The 19,577-nt window shown below is 47.6% G+C and overlaps 1 protein-coding gene across 6 annotated transcripts in view; it reads right to left on the bottom strand.

Annotated features, from left to right (window-relative positions):
• The window catches only part of NFX1 (nuclear transcription factor, X-box binding 1), a 253,243-nt gene that overhangs the window by 172,940 nt on the left and 60,726 nt on the right, over positions 1-19,577 (bottom strand). For all 6 annotated transcript variants that reach the window (XR_007355124.2, XR_012667101.1, XR_007355121.2 and 3 more), the window contains exon 6: positions 7,377-7,448. Coding sequence is in view for 3 of the 6 variants with exons in the window: in XM_048839501.2 (XP_048695458.1) it covers positions 7,377-7,448 (72 nt within the window). In the remaining 3 variants the exon portion in view is untranslated. The remainder of the gene's footprint in view (positions 1-7,376; positions 7,449-19,577) is intronic.

Raw genomic sequence — 19,577 nt, 5'->3', positions numbered from 1 at the left:
CCTCGAGGATGGCTTGCACCGGGGCCTGGCACGGCCGCACCTGTCGGGGCTCACACCAACACGAGAACCTTTTCCACTTGGCCACATAGGTAGCCTTGGTAGAGGGCTTCCTACTGCCAAGCAGAATCTGCTGCACAGGAAGGGAGCACTGGCTCTCTAAGGCTTTTAGCCACAGAGCTTCCATGCCGTCAGGTGTAGTGACTGCAGGTCGGCGTGGAGAAGCCGCCTGCCATCCTGCATGATGAGATCCCGGTGTAGGGGCAGGATTACCAGGGCCTCCACCGACAGCTCTAGAAGTGTTGTGTACCAGTGCTGGCGGGGCCACGCCAGGGCGATGAGGACCACCGCCACCCTGTCCCTGCATACCTTGAGCAGGACCTTGTGTACCAAGGGGAGCGGGGGAAAAGCATACATCAAGCCCCCTCCCCACGGGATTGCAAACGCGTCTGCGACTGAGCCTGGGCTGTGGCCCTGGAACGAGCAGAACCGCGGGCACTGGGCGTTGGCCCTGGTGGCAAACAGGTCTACCCGGGGAAACCCCCACCTGCGGAAGAGCGAAAGCACGACATCCGCTCTGAGCGTCCACTCGTGCATGTGATACGACCTACTGAGGTAATCCGCCAGGTCATTTTGCACCCCAGGGAGATACCAAGCCTCGAGGTGAATGGCATGGACTATACAAAAGAGGAGAGGCCTTGCAACAGAGCAGCGAGGAATGGGCCCCACCCTGCTTGTTTATATAAAATATGGCAGTAGTGTTGTCTGTCAGAACTGTCACGCTGTGACCACTCAGAGTGGCATGAAAGGTCTGGCAGATTAGACGAACCGCCCTGAGCTCCTTCAAAATGATATGGAGCGACCGCTCCGCTCTGGACCACAAGCCCTGAGTCCTGAGGTCCCCCAGGTGAGCGCCCCCATCCGTGGTCTGACGTGTCCATCACCAGAATCAGGTCCGGTTGTGGGGCGGCAAAGGGGATGCCTTCGCAAACCACAGGCTTGGACTGCCACCACAGCAGTCCCTTGGGGCTGTCACTACCAAGTCCAGGGGGTCCCTGCCTGGGCGGTACACCGGACCGAGCCACGCCTGCAGAGTCCTGAGTCTCACTCTGGCATGCCTGACCACATGCGTGCATGCTACCATGTGGCCCAGCAGCCGCAGGCAGCACCTGGCCGTTGTCTTTGGAAACTGGTGCAGGGAGGCCACCTCTTGCTGGATAGCTCGGAATAGGGATACTGGAAGGCTTCCCCTGGCCTGCACCACGTCCAGGACCGCCCCTATGAATTCCACTCTCTAAGTTGGCACGAGGGTGGACTTGGGGACATTGACCAGGAGCCCTAGCTCATGGAACAATCAGAGGGCCACCTCCACGTGGCCCCGCACTTCCGCTTCGGATCGACCCGCCAGGAGCCAGTCGTCAAGGTACGGGTACACCCGGAGGCCACCCCCACCGCCATGCATTTCGTGAACACCCGTGGGGCCGCAGCTAGACCGAACAGAAAAACCGCAAACTGGTAATGGCCCACGGTGAAGCGCATGAACCGCCGATGTGCTGGGTGGATGGCAATATGAAAGTACACGTCCTTCATGTTGAGGGCAGCGTACCAGCCTCCCGGATCCAGGGAAGGGATGATGGTGCCCAGAGAGACCATGCGGAACCGGGCCTTGACCAGGAACTTGTTGAGCCCACGCAGGTCTAAAATGGGACCCCTTTGGCCTTGGGAATGAGGAAGTACCAGGAGTAGAAACCTTTCCCCCTTAGGCTGTACGGCACCGCCTCTACAGCCCCCGCCTCTAGCAGCAAGCATACCTCCTTCTCTAGAAGATGCTCGTGAGAGGGGTCCCTGAAGAGGGACGGGGAAGGGGGGTGGGAGGGAAGAGAATTGCAGCAAGTACCCGTTCCGTACCGTGCATAAGACCCAACTGTCTGATGTAATGCTGGACCATGCATAGGAGAAACAGGACAGGCGGTTCACGAAACAAGGAGACAGATCTCGTGACTGGTCTGGTACGCTGTCCTCGAGCGCACCTTCAAAAGCCTGGCTTAGTGCCTGGCTGGGATTTGTGCTGACCTTGGTTCTGACCCGGCACATTATTATTGTTGTTATTGAGCCGTTGCCTGTTATCCCTGCCTTGCCTACAGTAAGGCTCATGCCTATGACGAGGCTGGTACTGGCGCTAAGGGGGAGGCTGCAGCTTAAAGGGCTTTCTTTGGGGAGAAAGAAAAAGTATTTCTTTGCATACCCAGCGACTTAAATATAGCCCTCGAGTCCTTGAGGCTATGCAGCCTCTCGTCTCTCTGGTCCAAAAGGAGCCCGGACCCTTCAAAGGGGAGGTCCTGAAGCGTACTCTGGACATCAGATGGCAGGCCAGACTCCTGCAGCCACGCCGAGTGCCTCATAACCACCCCGACGCGATTGTTCTGGCCGAATCCAAATTGTCTGCTGAATCCAGGGAGGCCTGGAGAGAGGTCTTAGCTACTCCCTTGCCCTCGTCCACCAGGGCCGCGAACTCCTGTTGGGAACCTTGCGGGAGGTGTCCTTAAACTTCCCACTGCCACCCAGAAGTTAAAATTATACCTGTTGAGGATGGCCTGCTGGTTAGAAATCCCCAACTGAAGGCCCCTCATGAGGATACCTTTCTGCCAAAAAGGTCCAGGCGTTTTGCCTCCTTGGCCTTAGATGCCAGGGCCTGTTGTCCATGGAGCTCCCTTTTGTTCACCGCGGAGACCACCAGGGAGCATGGACTTGGGTGGCAGAACAAGAATTCGTAGCCCTTTGATGGGGAAAAGTACTTGCGCTCCACACCTTTGGTCGTTGGAGCACTGGAGGCCGGGGTCTGCCATAAAGTCTTATAATTCGATTGGATGGTCTTAATGACTGGAAGCGCTGTTCTAGATGGACCTTCGGGGATCAAAATGTCCACCATGGGGTCCTCCTGCTCAACCATCTCCTTGGCCTGCAACCCCAAGTTCTGGGTGACCCTACGCAGTAGCTCCTGGTGGGCTCTGTGGTCTATGGGTGGAGGGCTGGATGCCGCTGTTTCCGCCACTGCCTCATCCGGGCATGACAAGAAGGTTAGCAGCTGCTCATCCCCCTCTGGCTGGTCCTCCTGCTCCCCTTCTCCCATGGGAGGGGCCTCCGGCTTGGACCGGTGCGGGAAACCTTGGGGCGGCACCGGACTCGGTGCTGGTCTCTCCAGTTTATCCTCGGGGGATGCTGGAGGCCTGGATACTGTAGCTTCCAGCGCTGCCGGATGTCGGTGCAGGGATCAGGACCACTGCACCGAGTAGCTCGCCCTGGATGGGGCCCTTTGGCGCTGTTGATAGGCCCAAGGAGTCCAGAAGGGCCAATGACCTGGTGGCCCCCATTGGGGGTGCCACCCCATCTGAGGGTCCTTGCTGTCCAGGGCATGTTGCGAGTAACTGTAACGGCTGGAGTTGGCACTGGACTGTGGCGACACCGATCGCAAAGGCCATGGCGGTGCCAACAATCTGTGCTGGCGGGAGGTTGACGAGCGGCTCCTAACGGAATGGGAGCAAGACCAGCACTGATATTCCTGGGACTGGGATCAGCGCCGGCATTCTCGGGACCAGGATTGGCGTCTGCGGGAGTCCTCCAGCAAGGGCCATCTCGACCCCTTCCGGTGCCAGTCTCTAATCAGTGCTAGAGAGCGTTGTGCCTCTTCTGTTACTTCCTCGCGCCGAACGACTCCCGGTACCGCGACTTCCTTTGAGCCGCAGGTAACTGGGAGTCCGCAGACATGGAGCTTGACTGGGACCAGCTCCGGGAGCAACGCCAGGACGGTGTCCTCAAACAGCACACCATTGCTGGCTTACCCCTCAACGGCACCTGTGGCAAGGGTGCCGGAGGATTCTCCCTGTACAGGAGGGGGCTCGTCGCCGACAGCTCAATGAGGTCCTTTGCTGCCTCAAAGGTGCCAGGCGTGGAGGGCTGATCCATTAAGTCCTCGAGCCCATCGTCTGCACTGAGCTCACTTAGGCCTGGGCTCAGTGGGGCTTGTGGTGCTGCAGCCATCGGTGCCAGCGCCGGTACAGTGGCCTTCCCGCTCTTATCGGTGCTCGAGGCCTTGGAAGATGCCGGCCTCCTGTGCAGGGAATGTCCGCATCTTCCTTTTGGCCGTGCTGTGGGCCACACCGGGGAGGACGAGCAGTGCCGGGGCCTAGTCTGGAGCTCTGGGGCCGACAGCTTTCGGTGTTTAGCCGGTGCCAGGTCTCCCAACGACTCCGCGGCACTATGCACCAAGGAAGCTGGAGCTAACGTCAAGCACTCCAGGCCTGGTGGCTGCAAGGTGGCTTCCATCAACAACTGCTTCAAATGAAAGTCTCTTTCTTTCTTTGTTCTCGGCTTGAACGCCTTGCAAATCTTACACCGCTCAAGTTTGATGTTCTTCCCTCAGGCAACATAGTCACGAGCCATGGAAGTCACTAACTGGCATAGGCTTGTGGCACAAGCCTTAAACCCGTAGGCCTGCGGCATGCCCCACGGCCCGGGGCGGGTGCTGGAAGCCTCCAAGCACCTAATCACGTAAGTGTCCACAACAAAGGTATGCTAACTAACTGATAACAGCTATCTATGAGAAAGGCTAAGGGACTGCTCTCATACGAGAGAGAGGTTGTTCCAATGCAGCCACGGACGGTAAGAAGGAACTGGACGGGGTCGGGTGGCAGGGGTCTATGTGCATGGAGCAGTGGCGCCACTCAGGGGGCTCTGCTGGCCCGATGGGAGCTGCTAAGGGGAAAAGTTTCCGATGCTTGTGCATGCGTTGCGTGCACACCTAATGTGGAATGGACGTGAACAAGCACTCGAAGAAGAAACACTATTTCACTAGGAGGGTGGTGAAGCACTGGAATGGGTTACCTAGGGAGGTGGTGGAATCTCCATCCTTACAGGTTTTTAAGGCCCAGCTTGACAAAGCCTTGGCTGGAATGATTTAGTTGGTGTTGGTCCTGCTTTGGGTAGGGGATTGGACTAGATGACCTCCTGAGGTCTCTTCCAACCCTAATATTCTATGATTCTGTGATTATAAGAGCTGTCTCAAGCAGGACAATTTGACATGACAATTTGGTGAGACTTTCAAAACTAATTTGTAGCTTTGCACACAGGAACATAGACTAGAAGAGACTTCCTGAGTCACCAAGTCCAGTCCCTCATGATCAGAGGTAACCCCTTCATGTAAGTTTATGAATGGGATTATCAAACTCCTCCTTAAAACCAGTTAAGTGCTTTGCCCCCCACTACTCCTTTTGAAAGGCTATTCCAGAATCACGCTCCTCTGATGGTTAGAAACCTTCTAATTACCAGCCTAAATGTATTCATGACCAGTATATACCCATTATTTCTTGTACCAAATTGGCCATTGTCTCAAACAGGTCTTCTCCCACCTTGCTGTTTATGCTCTATAAATACATCAGGGTGTAATCAGATTTGGAGCAAGAAGTGCCATGCAAATTTGAAGCATAGGAGACAGGCTTTGTCCCAGGACAGTGATTTGACCAGCTACAGATGAAGCGTCTGTGTCACCAATACAGACGAAGTTGTGAGGTGACAGATTCATCAGTTTGCATGAGATGAAACTGAGGCTGGGATTCAGGGATCTGTACTAGTAAACACTGTTAGAACTGAAAGAAAAGGAGTACTTGTGGCACCTTAGAGACTAACCAGTTTATCTGAGCATAAATTGGTCTCTAAGGTGCCACAAGTACTCCTTTTCTTTTTGCGAATACAGACTAATACGGCTGCTACTCTGAAAACTGTTAGAACTGGAGTTACTGGAGAGTTTGAAAAGTCGACAGTAAAAATCAAGGTTAGAAGAGGTATGGCTGAAAGAATCAAGCAAGTCTGGCCAACAACCCAACACATCCACTTTTCCACAGTGGCAGCAGCTGTGAAAGGGCATTCACCTGACATTAGTGGTGGAAAAAGTTAGAAGCAATAGGAAGTTGTTGTACTTGCTCTGAAGATATATGCTGTCCACTAATGATGTGGTGGAACAGCTCTGGAGTTCTAAAGCTACAGAACTTTCAGTCATGAACTAACTAGAAGCCCAAATCTTGGTTCTGATTAGGATTTTTACTACTGAAATGCCAGAGTATATATTAACATCTAATTCTTACTTCACAAACACAAACTTTTAAAAAAAAAATCCTAAAAACTCTTGTACACATTTTGTTTCTCACATTGAGCATCATGACAAGATCTTAGTAATGCAATTTTGTTAAAATATGGCACTAACTGAATTTTTTAAAAAGAAAAGGAGTACTTGTGGCACCTTAGAGACTAACCAATTTAGTCTCTTCACTCTTTACAGCTCACTTCATCAGAAAGCTCATGCTCAAATAAATTGGTTAGTCTCTAAGGTGCCACAAGTACTCCTTTTCTTTTTGCGAATACAGACTAACACGGCTGTTCCTCTGAAACCTGAATTTTTTAAAAATAGCAACACATTTTTTGCTTCTACTGAAATTTTAAAGACTGTTTACAGGGTTTGGAGCAGTGGTTCTCAAACTGTGGGTCAGGACCCCAAAGTGGGTTGTGACCCTGTTTGAATGGGGTTGCCTGGGCTGCTTAGACTTGTCAGGGCCCAGGGCCGAAGCCCAAGTCCAAACCCCACCACCTGGGGCCAAAGCCTGAGGCTACAGCTTTGCCCTTCCAGGGAAGTGGGGCTCAGGCTTTGGATCCCCTCCACCCACCTACCCTGGGCAGCAGGGCTCGGGTGGGCTCGGGCTTCGATCCCCCCTCCTGCGGGTCATGTAGTAATTTTTGTTGTCAAAAGGGGGTCGCAATGCAATGAAGTTTGAGAACGCCTGGTTTAGAGCAACATGTTTACATCAACTAAAAATTATCTCAATCGTTTACCTAATACAAATAATATTTAAGATTACTGTAACAATTAGAATTTTTTCTCTGTATATATCAATTTCAGTTTCCATTCCCTGTTTCTGTGGATCTCATACAAAAAAAGGGAAGAGAATTTAAAAATATATGAAAATGTAATTGTAAAAATGAAAAATTACCAGGATGACTCTATTTCAGATATTATTTCTGTCCCTATTTAGATTTTTTAAGAACAGAGTAGATTTCAAATATATTGCATCTAGTTTTCACCAAAGTTGTAAGAAATAGCTTTGGACATTCCCAATACACAGACTGGAAGTATACCCCAAAGAATGGTTTCAGAGTCGCAGCCGTGTTAGTCTGTATCCGTAAAAAGAAAAGGAGTACTTCTGGCACCTTAGAAACTAAATTGCCACAAGTACTCCTTTTCTTTTTACCTCAAAGAATGGAAATTTATTACAACTTGTATTTATAAAATTCCCTTTTATTGTTTGTACAAAAAATAATCAAAATAATCTCACCTTGTTTGCCCACATTCACATGTTTTTGTCATAAAGGCAGGGCATGATGGGCAAGGACCTGGATGGCAGAGGCTTAAAAATGAAAACATTTTAATAAGTCACAAAAAATGTATGGTATCTTTATTTTTAAACTTGTTTCACTTGTCAGAGAAAAAGTTTCTACAGTCTGCAGTGTTACAAAAGGCTTCTAAATTTAAAACACAACAGTACATTATCAGAATATTTGTATATTAATATTTTTCCTAAAGTGTTTTACAAAGTTATATTTACACTAACAAAAACTTAGTGACAATTCAGGATCTACACCACTCACCCAAATCCCTGAGAGAATGGAAATAAGTTAAGGGCTAGGTCTCCAGTATTCTTTGCCACCTTCACATCAACTACAACACTGTTGATTATACACTCCTGGACTCTAGCAAAAGGTGTGCCTACCTTTCAAATCTTCTCTTCTGTGACATCAACCCTCTAAACTTTTTAGACATTTGGCATACATTTTAATAACATTTTATTTCAGACTCCACAGTTGTTTTTAACTCTCATTAACATTTACCTTTGGGTATGTGTGTAATGCCAACAGACCATAGGCAGGCGGGATTGAACCCGGAATCTCTGAAGTTTCGTGTATGAGCCTCTACTGCATGAGCTAAAAGCCAGATGGCTATAGCTAACGCTGTAGCAGACTCATCAATCTCTAGCTGGGCTAGGTGCCACTAGACGGGGACAGAGTGCCACACCCAAGCAGGCCTGGGTAACGTGTACACTAAAATTGAAGTGAAGAGGTGATTTCAGACTGTGTAAAGATACTTAGTCTAGCTTTAATCTAACTCACTCATAACATGGCTAAAAATAGCAGTGAAACCATGGCAGCACAAGTTTCAGCATAGGCTGTACAAGCCCACCTGGGACCCTGGCTATATTCTTACATTCCTAGCATGCAATGAAGCTCTTGCCACCATGGCAGCACTGTTATTTTTAGCTGTGCTAGCTAAAGTTGTGTGGGTTACACACAAGCTGCAATCACACCTTTGATTGGAGTGTAGGCATACCCTTTGTGAAATCTGTTTTTAACTTGAAGGCTCTATCATTAAGCTCAAAGAACAGTAGCTGATTCTTTTAAATCCAGAAATCCAGGATTCTTTCCATACAGCTGTCCTGACTAGGGGCATCATTACACAATGCCAAGTTACTAAGGAGGTCAAAAAGCCATGCTGTGTCATTGTAGATTGTACGCTCGCTTTGACAGGGAACCTCTCATTCTGAAGTCCAAATGACCATAGCACTTTAAATCCTATAAGCAGGCATGAAAGAATTAGATTTGTATCTGTAAATTTCAGTAAATATTGACTTCACTGTACTCACACAAACTGATGAAAAAATATTTCCATCATAGTAATGAAATTTACTGATAGACATTTACAGTAAAATAAATGCTGCTTGAGAACTTTGTTTGATTTAATATTTATTGTATATATGTTGACATGATCTTGACAGTTTGTGTTTGAATTTCAACACCTACTGTCATTAAATAATTGTTGTTGACCCATCCCCCATTGTCCGACCCTCCTATAGTTTCCTGCATCAGTGAAAGTTTAAATAAAAGTAAAAAATAGAATGCTTTAAAACTCATAATTTTGCACAACCATGAAAATTTAAAATCAATACAAATTAAAAATGCTTAAAAACAAAAATCAAATTCAGCCAAGCCCACCTGTGTCTGTAGGGATTGAAACAGGGATCTCTGAATCTAAAGTATGAATCTCTAGTGCTTGAAATACAGAACCAGGTGCAGACTCAAGCTACTAATTGTGATCTAGTCCCTAAAGGTCACTAAAGACTACACTTTGTCAGGGTGGGTTACAACATCGTCTTCTAAAGTTCTCTAGTATACTTGGTGCACTATGTTCTCCTAATCCCTCTGCCGTTGTGGAAATAATGCTAATGTTATAATTATAGCTTGTGTCCTCAGCAACAGTGTGTCAACATTAACTTCCATGTTAACCATTATATGTCATCGGTAACAATGACAACCTTGAATAGTAACACTATGTCAATATCAACATTCAAGACAACTTTTATATTTAAAGTTTAAAAACATGTTGCAATCTTTAGCAGGCATTTTTCTAATGTATTCAGAGAAAAGTACGACAAATTAAAGCATTAGATTGTAGGAAAAATTTTGTCACATGGCATATTTTAAAAACAGTCAAAACTAACTTTGTTAGTTGTTTGTTTTATAACAATGCAATGTTAGAATTAGAAATTAAAATCACAAAAGTAAGGAAATGCAAAAGCTCAATGTCTCAGTGACATTAACTGATCTCCAGTGCACATATATGTTTTTGATTAGCCATTAGACTCTTAAACACTCACCCTTAACTGGAACCCACTTAGACTGACAATTCCTCATGTACTGAAGTTGCTGCTCTCCAGGGGAGGACAAACTCTTGGGAGACTAAAAAAGGCCATGGTCATAGGAGATATGGGAATATATTGGGTATAAGGTGACTGAGAAAACAGTTGGGAAACTTGCCTGCCTGTGAGAAGTCTGTGGACATCACAAGCAACCTAGATGGACTTCTGATGATTGTTGTGGAGAATCATAGAATATCAGGGTTGGAAGGGACCTCAGGAGGTCATCTAGTCCAACCCCCTGCTCAAAAGCAGGACCCATCCCCAATTAAATCATCAGAAGTCTGTGGTCATGTTACTTGAGAAATCCTGGAAGCTAAATTTAGACTACTAGGAAGAAGGTTTACATCCAAGGCCTCCATGGAAGCCTTCTCTGAAATGCTTTCAAGTCCATGCCTGGTCCAACTAGGCACAGAGAACTTCAGTGTAAAGAGGACAAGTTTAAGTTTACTAGGCACTTGGGAAGATTTTTTGGAAGGGGAAGCTTGTAGAGAAGGGATGGGGGCGCCACTTTAATTAAAATGAAACCAGACTGCAAGCACGTAAAATAGGATACTGGAGGAGCGTTTAAACTATGAGGTGGGGGAAAGCTAACAGGAGTTAAGGAGCACATCGATGGACAGGGACACAGTACAATTGCATCTGTATATCCAGTAAAGAATAGGAAGCAAAATTACAATTGAACTAGAAGATAAGAACAGGACAAGAACACATGAAATTTCAGTAAAATCATCAAGCTGTCAGATTAGGCAGTTAAAACAGATGCTTGGTAAAAAATAAAAATGACAGATTAATTTCTCTACACGAACATGACTCTAAAGCAAAAATTAAAAGAACAAGAATATCTTTCGCTGGCACTGTGGAAATATGGTGGAATGTCAAAAATCAGTTGGATACCATAATACCTGGTTACAACACAGTAAAAGACAGACTAGGCCAAATAAATGAGGGAGCAATATCTAAATATTAGGAAAACCTTTTTCACGAGGAAGGTGGTGAAGCACTGGAATGGGTTACCTAGGAAGGTGGTAGAATCTCCTTCCTTAGAGGTTTTAAAGGTCAATCTTGAAAAAGCCCTGCCTGGGATGATTTAGTTGGGGATTGGTCCTGCTTTGAGCAGGGGGTTGCACTAGAAGACCTTCTGGGGTCCCTTCTAACCCTGATATTCTATGATTCTAAAGGATTCCCTAGAATGTTACCTCTGTTCTTGGGGAACCAGGGCATAGCACCCAGCCTGTCTGAGTCATGAAAGATCCCCCCCACCCCCAGCCTCTGCTTGAACCAAATCTGCATCAGAAGAAAGACTTACAAAAAGCAATGAAAAGGCAGTAGGAGACACACCTAAATCCCTGGGACAAGGATGGCAGGATTAAGGAAACTCCCCTAGCCTCATTTGCATCGAAGATGGGACAAGGAGGCATCTCCAGTAGCATACAGAATGGAGAACAGAGATTGCAAGCCAAGAATCCCATGGAATTCTGGGACCAGAAAAGCAGGGAAGCATTGCATGATGGGCAATCTCTGCTCCAGATATTAATGAACCCACACCTACACACACCCAGCTCAGTAGTTATCAGACCAATTCTAGTAATAAATCCTTTACTGGTATCCAAAATAGTGAAGCTCCCTAATTGCATTGTGAGCTCCCTCCAAGGAACACCGCCCAAAGCCAGGAATGATCAGCTCCCATGGTATGGCCTGAACACAACAACTTTGGTATACTTCCTTGTTTACACATAAACATATCTAGTATTCTCCCTTGAACCATTGTTTCTTCTCTACAAAAACCACATTATAGTAGAAAACCTTCCCTTGCTTCCCAGGTCACTCTCAGCAGCGAGATACCTTCCAGGACGAACTCCTGTGGAAATTGTAGGGACAGTGTTCAGTATAGGGGCTCCCTGCAGCTGTTGGCTCTCCCCAAGGCACAGAACCCCAGAGGACAGTATGACCGTGAAACAATCAATCAGTCTCCCCTGCCTCTGTGCTTACTCACCATTTTGGGGCTCCTGTGGGTTATGTGCGCTCGCTTTCGGACAGGCAATTTCTGCTACTGTGCTTGTCTTTAAGTACGGCCGAATCATTGATCTGTCTGGTGTGAACAATGCTGCCTCTGTTAAGTGTTGCATTTTGGCTTTACAGATGCAACTTTGAGATCCCAGCTGTCTTTGTTATCAACAGCCAAAAGACTCCAAAGAATCAGGAAGCATATTCAAAAAACCAAAGAGGACATGCTGCATGAAGTGATGCAGCAGTCCATTAACGAAAATCAAAAAGTGCAGGGGTGGCGGGAGAGCGAAAGGAGGATCTGCCAGCAGAATGAGGATCGCCAGCATCAAATCACGGAGCAGCTGATAAGCATAACTGAACACCAAGCGGACTCAATACAGGCGCTCATAGCAATGCAGGTGGAGCACTTCCACGCCCCCACACCCCCCATGCAGCCCTTGTCCCAAAACTCTTTCCCTTGTGCTGCTATGTCACCGCCAACCCACTTTCCCCAACATCCGGGTTCTTATCATCACCAGCTGCTTTCAACACCTGTGGCTTCACCACCCAACCCTGCAAACTACGACCCTTACCCACTGCCACTCAACCTCCATTACTATGCATTTTAGCCAGCCTGAAGTGTAGCACTCATTGCGCGGCACTCCAGACAGAAAGACTCATTATTATAACAGAACATATGCAAATCTGTGATGTCCCATTCCCCACCGCACCCCCTTCCCTCATCCCACACAGCACAGATGTGTCATGCCCTTTCTGTTTCCCAAGAAGTTTTGTTTCTTTTCAATAAATGAATTTTCTGGCTTTGAAAACATTCTTTATTATTGCATTAAGTAAAAGATACCGTAACCCATTAAAGCAACAGGCACTGCAAGTCAGTGCATCATACGTAGCAAACACAGATTCCTACTAACATTGGAACCACTGCACTTCACTCTTGTGCAGGGCACCAAACATTTGTGGTGGCTTTCAGCCTCAAATTGCTCCCTCAGGCATCCCTAATCCTTGCAGCCCTGCGCTGAGCCCCTCTAATAGCCCTGCTCTCTGTTCAAATTCAGCCTCCAGGTGTTGAACCTCCAAGTTCCATGCTGAGTGAATCTTTCATCCCTTCACAAATGTTATGGAGGGTACAGCAGGCGGATATAACCGTGGGGATGTTGGCATCGGCCAGGTCCAGCTTCCCATACAGACAGCGCCAAGGGCCCTTTAAACGGCCAAAAGCACACTCCACAGTCATTCTGCACTGACTCAGCCTGTTGTTGAACTGCTCCTTGCTGCTTTCAGGGCTCCCTGTGTAGGGTTTCATGAGCCACAGCATTAAAGGGTAAGCGGGGTCTCCAAGGATCACAATGGGCATTTCAACTTCCCCTACAGTGATCTTTTCTGGGAAGAAAGTCCTGGCTTGCAGCTTCCTGAACAGGCCTGTGTTCCAAAAGATGCGTGCGTCATGCACCTTTCTGGACCAGCCTGCATTAATGTCAATGAAACGCCCACGGTGATCCAGAAGCGCTTGGAGAACCATGGAGAAATACCCCTTCCGATTAACTTGCTTGGAGGCTAGGTGGGCTGGTGCCAGAATTGGAATGTGTGTGCCATCTATCACCCCTCCGCAGTTAGGGAAAGCCATTTGTGCAAAGCCATCCACAATGTCATGCACGTTACCCAGAGTCACGGTTCTTCTGAGCAGGATGTGATTAATGGCCCTGCAAACTTGTATCAACACAATTCCAACGGTTGACTTTCCCACTCCAAACTGGTTAGCGACCGATAGGTAGCTGTCTGGAGTTGCCAGCTTCCAGGCTGCAATAGCCACCCGCTTCTCCACCGGTAGGGCAGCTCTCAATCTCTTGTCCTTGCGCCACAGGGTGGGGGTGAGCTCATCACACAGTCCCCTGAAAGTGGCTTTTCTCATCCGAAAGTACTGCAGCCACTGCTCATCATCCCAGACTTGCATGACAATGTGATCCACCACTCAGTGTTTGTTTCCCAAGCCCAAAAGCGGTGAGCATGTCCGTGAATGCCACAAGCAATCTCATGTCGTATGCATTATGTGAGTCAACATCATCCTCGGACTCCTCACTGCTAGTTCGTAGCTTAAGGAGTAACTTGACTGCAATTCGTGACGTGCTGGCAAGACCCATCAGCATATTCCTCAGCAGTTCGGGATCCATTCCCACAGACCAAAAGGAAAGACAGAGCACGCAGTACAAAAAACGTTGAAAGATGGCGCCAAATGTGGACGGAAGCACAGGGATTGCTGGGATGCGAATCGATGCAACACATTGGGACAGGACCGAGAATGCCACACATCCTCACATCCCCTTCCCACTAGCCACAGTGCCAGAATGGAAAGAAGTGCTCTTTGGGACAGCTGCCCATAATGCACAGCTCCCAATGCCGCTGCAAGTGCTGCAAATGTCGCCATGTCAGTGCACTTGCAGCTGTCAGTGTGGACATACTGCAACGCTTTCCCTTCTGCGGTCTCTGAGGGCTGGTTTAACTCACAGCGCTCTACATCTGCAAGTGTAGCCATGCCCTTAGGAACATGATTTGGATGGAGCTGGTGAAGTTGGGGGAGGATATGGGAAAATATGATAGTCAGCCCCTCAGCATTCTAATTTATGCTTAGTCTCAGATCATGCAGAGAACAGAGTTAATGCAGGGAGCCCTACTTGGCCCACTGCCCCAGTACAGAGTGCGTCCCCCACGCCCACTCCCTGTTAAAACCAAATCCCTGCCCTCTCTTCTGAGTGGAGGCTCTTGAGAGAGTCGGCCGATCAGTAGGTGTGCCTGGTTCCCCTGGGCCTCCCCAGCTGATCGCAAGACTTCAGTGTGATGTATGGGGGAGACCCACTGTGAAGGCTACAGTGGGAAAACCCAGGGATATTAGCCCAACTGCTAGTGGACACTGGAGCATCAGTAAACATTCTAAGTCCCCAGTGGCTCTCCAGAGGGAGACCCACCGCTAAACAGGTTCAGCTCAGCGGGTTTGGGGGAGAAATCCAGGAAGCTCTGGTCTGGCAGGATGTTCCCTTGCAAATTGACAGACTACAGGGGCAAGTAGAATGCTGGGCTCATGAGAGAAACAAGAAGGGAATCCTAAAATGTACCTTTCCTCTGAACATTTCAGCTAACTGTGGATCTAGCTAATGGTGTGTTATGGAGGTTAGAATGGGGGCCTGCAGAGATCTCTGCTGTGCATCGTTGTGCTACTATAAAGGCACCCACAGCGACCCTAACGTCCATTAGTGATTAGTGGGTACAAGAATTTCCTACGGTATGGACTAAAAATAAGGCAGAGTGTGCAAAAATAGATGTTGAAGTTTTGATTGAGGGAAAAGATCCCCCTCCTCAAAGGCAATATAAGTACCCAGCTGCAGCAGAGGAAGGCATTACAAATACTAAAGACAGTCTCTTGGAACAAGGGGTGCTCGTGCCTAAGCAAAGTATCTGCAATTCACCAGTATGGCCAGTTCTTAAGGCGGACGGGGTCACTTATGGAATGACAATAGACTTCCGTACATTAAATGCAGTCACCCCTGCAGCAGCTCTTGTAGTAGCTAAATACAATGAAATCATAGCAGCAGTAGCAGCTGACTCAAAATGGTTCTCTGTGATCGATTTGGCTAATGCTTTCATGGCTATACCCCTCCATCCTTCATATTGGTATAAGTTTGCTTTTACCTATAGGGGACAGCAATATGCCTTCAGCTGGACTCCCCAAGGTTTCCATTCTTCCCCTAGTATTTGTCATGCCCATGTCACTAAAAAGTGGAACCATTTGTGCCCTGACCACCACTCACGCGTAATTTCATATGTGGATGACATTTTAATACACACGCCCCACTTCGAAAATGATCAAGGAAATCACCAGGGAGGTGTTGACTATAGTGTAGGAAACCGGATTGAAGGTAAATAGAGAAAAGGCTCAGTCAGTATAGCAACAAGTGAAATACTTGGGAGTGTGTCTTGGGGAGGATGGCCGGACTCCCGATCAACAAAGGATAGAAATGATAGGAAAGCTACCTGCTCCCTCTGACGCGCACTCCCTACGAGCTCTCTTGAACTTTTAATTTTTCCACAGAGTTCACTGAAATGTTCTCTTACAAAGCCAAACCTCTGTATCAATTATTTAAAAAAAACCAGGATTTGGGAATGGGGGCCAAACCAACAGGATACCCTGGCCACCTTGAAATAAGGTTTGGCTAGTGCTCCTACCCTGGCTTAACCTGACTCTGCCCTGCCCTTTGTGATTCAACTGGCCTCCTCAGAAACAAGTGTCGGAGCTACTCTCAACCAAAGGCAATGCAAAGAGCTCAGAGTTATTGCATATGCCTCCAGGCTCCTGGATCAAACAAAGCCAGGCTTTACCCCCTGTGAAAAGGAGCGTCTTGAATTGATCTGGAGCCTCATGCATTGGGAATTTATTCTTGGACGGTCAAGGTCATTGTTCAGATAGTGCAGTCCCCTCTCAACTACATCATATCGGGGAAAATAGAGGATGGCCAGGTCTCTAACCCACGCATTGCTCAATGGACCCTCACCTTAGTAAACCAAGGAGTCGAGTTTAAAAAAAGATCAAGGCATTTCACCAGCCCCAGGTGGGCTAATTATAGAAGGAGAGGAGCATACCTAACCCTTTCCCCAGTAAAACACCAGTCAAGGGAGGCATGAAGCTTGCAGATGCTAAACAGAAGGAGGTTGCAATTTGGTTTACAGATGGCTCAAGTTTCTACCATACGGGTCATCCCTGAAGAGGGTATGGAGCCATCTGTGTAAATGATGGAGAGATGCTCCAAGGACTAGTTCACCCCCATTCTGCCCAAGCAGCCCAGGTGGAGGCAGTTAGAGCTGTCCTAGCTTATGAAACCTGGGACACTTCTGTTACTATTTACACTGACTGGATAGCCAGAGTAATCACTGCGTGGCTCTCCCTTTGATTGAATAGAGAAATGATAGCCACAGATGGGCGCTCCATTTCTCATTCAGACAAATGGAGACATAGCAAATCTGATCAAGGAAAGAACTGGGGACACCTTGCTGACGCACACAAAGGGGCATCAGAAAAATCACTCAGAAGAAGCACACTGGACCAACAGAGCTAATGTCTTAGCCAAAGCTGCTGCTACTCGTAACCACACTAGAGACACAGACCAGGTAGAACAAATAGAGGCAGTAACTACCTGGGGAAAAAAATTAGGCAAAGGAATAGATACCTTGGACTTAAGTACCCTTCAGGATGGTGATACAGAAATCCTGTCCTTAGCCAAGACAGTTAAAGATCCCACAGGAAAATACAGGATTGAGCAGGTTGGAGATGTCCGGTGGGCAGTGGGTGCAGCTGGTCAAAGGCACTGGATAGTCCCCAGCCAGGTAAGGGGGAACTTGATTCTGTTTGTGCAAGAGCAAGGGCATAAAGGAAAACAGGATACTTTAAATAAGGTTAAAGATACAGGGTGGGAGGCAGGCATGAAAGCCAATATAAATCAGTGGTGTGATAACTGTCTGCAGTGCACCGTGGTTAATGCTAATCGCCAGGTTTGAAAAAATGCATTGGGGAAGCAAAGAATAGAGGGTCCCTGGTCCCAGATTCAGATAGATTACATAGGCCCTTTACCCACCACCAGTAGAGGGAATAAATACTGCCTGGTAATAGTAGATTTCTTCTCTAAATGGGTGGAAGCCATCCCTACTAAAACCAACATTGCCTCAGTCACTGCTAAGCAGCTCTTTAACACAGTTTTCTCAAGAGTAGGAATTCCCAGAGTAATTGATTCAGATTTGGGATTTCATTTTGTGGGAGATGTTATGTAAGAGCTATGTAAGGGTTTAGGCATTAAGCAACATTTCCACATAGCTGGACACCCTGAGTCCTCCGGACAAGTTGAACAAACCAATCACCCACTAAGGGAAACTTTAAAAAAACCAAAACCCCAAATAAAGAGCTCAGGGAGGGACTGGGATGAAAAACTACCAATCATCTTAATGGCTAAGAGGCTCTAAGGCGATACATGGGTACACTCCCTTTGAAGTTGTGACTGGAAGGCAAATGCGCATACCTGAAAGTTGGTGGATTGGGAGTGGCAACAGATGAATGGGTACAAACCTTAGTAGAGGTGAGAGCTGCATTACACAAGTGAGTGGCAGCACAGCTAGACATAATACAGCAAAATATGGACAAAAATTAGGCTGGGAAAAACCTCCGTTAATATGGGAATTAGGCCAACCAGTAATGTACAGGAAGTTTTCAGCAAAGGAGCACTCTTTGACACACATCTGGGATGGCCCCTGCCTTATTGTGAATCTGGCCAGCCCCAGGGTTTATCAGGTAGAAATCCTGAATGGAAAAAATGGGAAACCATGGCAGAAATGGTTTCATTCCACAGCTCAAAGAGCAGAAGGGTAAACCACTTGACCCTCAAGGATTATTATAACCGTCTTCTCCATCTTGTTAGCCTCTCTTCTTGGTTAGCAAGAAGGAATGGCTTGGGGCTGTTGGAAAATACGCGTCGGGTGGGTTTGTCAGTGCCTACCCCGATGTTGAGGCAGGGAAAGGCCAGAGAAGTCCTCGACTTATTATTGCCACCCTCACGTAGGTCACTGCTTCATATTCACCCTGCAATATTGGTTCAGACTCTCCCAGTATATACCAGGGGAGTGTGGGAGTTTGTTCTCTCTTCTCTTCCCCCGCACAGGTCCCAAACACAAGCCATGACATCCCTCCTTTGCACCAGAACTCTGCTGTTCATAAGTGTCTGGAGTCCGATGCTGTCCAGGCTCTATGCTGAACCTGTGATCCCTCTGAACTCTGGAGGTGCTTGCCAGCTGGAGCCCAGGAAGTAAAATTGCTGTGCCACATGCATGGATTCTATAGGAATGGAAGCAACCCCCTACGCTGTTAGCAGCTCCTCGGGTTGCCCCTGGAAAAGTGTTGCCAATTGTACGCAGAGTGCCACCAGGGAGTCACTCAAGTTTTGTTATGAAACTAAGACCACACCAGACTCCGTCCCATTCTTCTGTAAGCCACTGTGGTCTCGAAAGGGACATACACCATCAAACGCAACCAGTAACAGCTTCCCAAGTGGCAGGATAGTCCTGGTCTCCTCCGCTGTTTGGGGAGCAACCACGCCCCATGTGTCATCGTTGTCATCAGAACCCAGACACCTCTGTTACCCAGAGATGAACTGCAGCGGTCTCTGATCTTGCCAGCAGGCAAGAATATTATCACATAGTTCCTCATAAACTGGGAACCGCTGAACTGAACTTTAGCTGGACATGACTTGATTCAGCCAGGTCCCCCAGACTGGGTAGTTCCATTAAAGGGCACACGTTGTGATAAGCTCATGCCAACAATTTGGTTTAAATTCTATGGGCACACTGCCATTTCGGAGGGATTCCATGAGCCTGGATTGTACAGAATGGAATTGGGCCAACAACAAAAAAACATTTTAAATTTTGACCCTCTGATCACAAACCTCGCTCCCCTCTGACGTTTAAGAGCCCCAATTTCAGGACCCCTGTGTTAAAACTGGATCAACAAGACCATTTGGTTCTTCAACCTCAGACTTCTCTAAAGGAGGTTCAAATCCACTTAAAAGGCATGAATCTCTCTCACATAGCACCTGTATGCACTCCCTTGATTGGAACTAGCCATAAGGGTTGGGATGAATGGGTAAAAATATGGCACGGGGCTGACCATGTAAATAGAGTAAAAAGGGAATTAAGTGACTGGATTGCACTTGTAGGAAAAGGAATCTCTTTAGTTGACGCCGCAAACGTAGA

The sequence above is a fragment of the Caretta caretta genome, chromosome 2, assembly GCF_965140235.1.
Source record: "Caretta caretta isolate rCarCar2 chromosome 2, rCarCar1.hap1, whole genome shotgun sequence".
Taxonomy (NCBI): domain Eukaryota; kingdom Metazoa; phylum Chordata; order Testudines; family Cheloniidae; genus Caretta; species Caretta caretta.
The sequence above is the reverse complement of the archived record's forward strand: the minus strand, read 5'-3'. Positions and strand labels throughout refer to the sequence as shown.